At 52.4% G+C, this 2,251-nt stretch overlaps 1 protein-coding gene across 1 annotated transcript; it reads right to left on the reverse strand.

Annotated features, from left to right (window-relative positions):
• Positions 1 to 337: 337 nt before the first annotated feature.
• COL26b_014417 (uncharacterized protein) lies at positions 338 to 1,195 on the reverse strand (the record flags this gene model as incomplete). Its single annotated transcript, XM_053186988.1, has 1 exon — positions 338 to 1,195. One exon carries the CDS (start codon positions 1,193 to 1,195, stop codon positions 338 to 340), a length of 858 nt encoding a protein of 285 aa, XP_053029068.1.
• Between the last annotated feature and the right edge of the window lie 1,056 nt (positions 1,196 to 2,251).

A 2,251-nucleotide genomic window follows, 5' to 3' on the forward strand; every position in this document is an offset into this window, starting at 1 on the left:
CTGGATCTGAGTGACGGGTTAACGTTGCTGCGCTTGAGGCTACAACAATTGGCCTCCTGTACCTTGGCCGGGTTTGCCATTCTCCGCTGACATTCATAGCGTTGGTAAACTCGGACCTGACGCAATGACACATGGCACTAGTCATTGCCCTACGCCAGCTTGGAAGCCTGGTTTCACTCAAGCAGAGGTGAACGGGAGAGCCCCCGATATTGGAAATCAAGTCGGAAACGTCACAGATTCTGGGACAACATTGAGGAATCTTCGTGTGATTGGTACGGCCGCGCCGGAAAGCTATGTAGCCGGTGACAGAAATCAAATCTTCCAAAAATCAAGCGAATCATTCGGAAGAGGATGAAGTAACAGCCGTATCGACAATCTTCCATGTATGCTCCTGGACTTGCTGGATTTGATCAGCAGTCCAAGTGGGCTTGTTTTCAATCAATGATCCCTTGCTGTCAATACAAGTCCAGAACTTGCCGTCTTTCTCGTTCATAGCGGAAACCTCTACCAGACCGGTGAGTAGGTTCGTGGCACATTCCTCTGACGTGATGCCAAGAATTTGACTGAAAACCCTGGTAGGCGCTCTCAAATACCAAGGCAAAGAGCCAAAGAGCTCAGTCTTAACGATACCAGGATATGCGTGTATAAAATGGCGCTTCTTCGTGTTCTCCTTTGTCTGCTGTTTCGCGTATGCCTGGATCATCCCATCCGTCATCGAGATACAGTGAGCCGCTGCATTGGCTATGCTAAAGTTGGCAGATAAATCCAGATCGGCCATGTTCAATTGTGCCGGATCGCCACGGGATCCATCGAGTACGATGAGAACCTTCGCATCATCCGTCAATACAGGCAGGAGCTCGCGAATCAGGAGTTGCCGGCCGTAATAGTGCAGCGCCATCTTGCGGTCAATACCCTCAGACGTCTCCGTACGTCCAGCAGTAGTGAGAATGCCCTGCGTGAGGACAAGAAGGTCGATTTTCGGGGCATGAGAGGACTTATAGGACTCCGTGTACTGCTTGATCAATCTCATGGACGACGCATCGAGCTGGCGAAATTCGATATTGGCATGGGGAATGATTTGAGGTCGGGTACGTCCGCTGATGATCACAGTGGAGGAGGCGTTCGCCGCGAGGTGGCGGGCGATAGCATAACCGATCCCGCCTGTGCCTCCTACGATGAGGGCTCGGGTTTGCATCGTGGCAGTGCGCGCGTGTCTCTTATATTGAAGTTGATGATCAGACAGAGCAGGAATCTTGCAGTGTTGTTTTGAAGTTCCTGATTGCAGGGGTGCAGTGTCCTAATAAGATGGATCTGCAGCCTTACTCAATTATTCCATGCCGGAACGCGTCGAGATACGGCCATCCGTGTACAGCCATTGGCCCGACCCGTCCGGAGCCCCACTTGCCCACCCCTGCCCGACTCGGAAAAATCGACGCGTTCCCTGGGATCTCTGATTGGCCGGGATTGACTTCAGTGTCTCCACCTTCAATTGAAATCTCGACGCGTTCCGAAATGAAACCTCTTCTCCTGACTGATGGTTCGTGAACTTGAACGAAGAGTAGTAGGTCAACAGCCTTTTGCTATAGAGAGAGAAAGAAAACGAAGAAAAGTAAGCAAGAGAGATGAAGGAAAAAAAGTTGAAGGGAAGTAACAATTAAGAAGAAAGCAGGGGGAAAAAAAACCATCTTCTATTACACCTCTATCATTGGAGAAGAACGGTTGAATTAGTTCCTGGTGAACATGACTCTCCCATCTCCCCCTCCGTCGTCGCCGCAGCCCGGGCCTATGGTACCGCACAGCTTGACGGACAAGCAACGCCGGCGCCTAGAAGCCTTGCAACTACATTTAAACGAGCCTGAGCCGGTCCTTATCTGCCGGCCTTGCGGCTACGCCTTAAAGCCGTTCGGGGAGCGCGTGAGCCGCCACCTCGCCGAGAAGCATGAGGTTCCCAAGCCACAACGCCGTGGACTGAGCGCTTTAGTGAAGTCCCTACATCTAGGGGACCCGAACGACGTGGCCCTCCGTCCCGACGGCCTCCCACCGCACGAGACGCTGACGGTCACCCGCGGCCACGCCTGCCGCCACTGCAGCTACCGGACGGCGAGCGATGACCTAACATCACGTCCACGATGAACTTGAGTAGAGTTCATTGAAACGGCCAGCCAAATTAAAGTGGGCCCGCGAAGGCACGGGGTAGGGTTCATTGAAAATAGGGTAGTAGAGTTCATTGTGATTTTCAGCCCCAAAATAA

Source organism: Colletotrichum chrysophilum (assembly GCF_026319265.1).
Source record: "Colletotrichum chrysophilum strain AFK26 chromosome Unknown scaffold_376, whole genome shotgun sequence".
In the NCBI taxonomy this organism is placed as follows: Eukaryota; Fungi; Ascomycota; class Sordariomycetes; order Glomerellales; family Glomerellaceae; genus Colletotrichum; species Colletotrichum chrysophilum.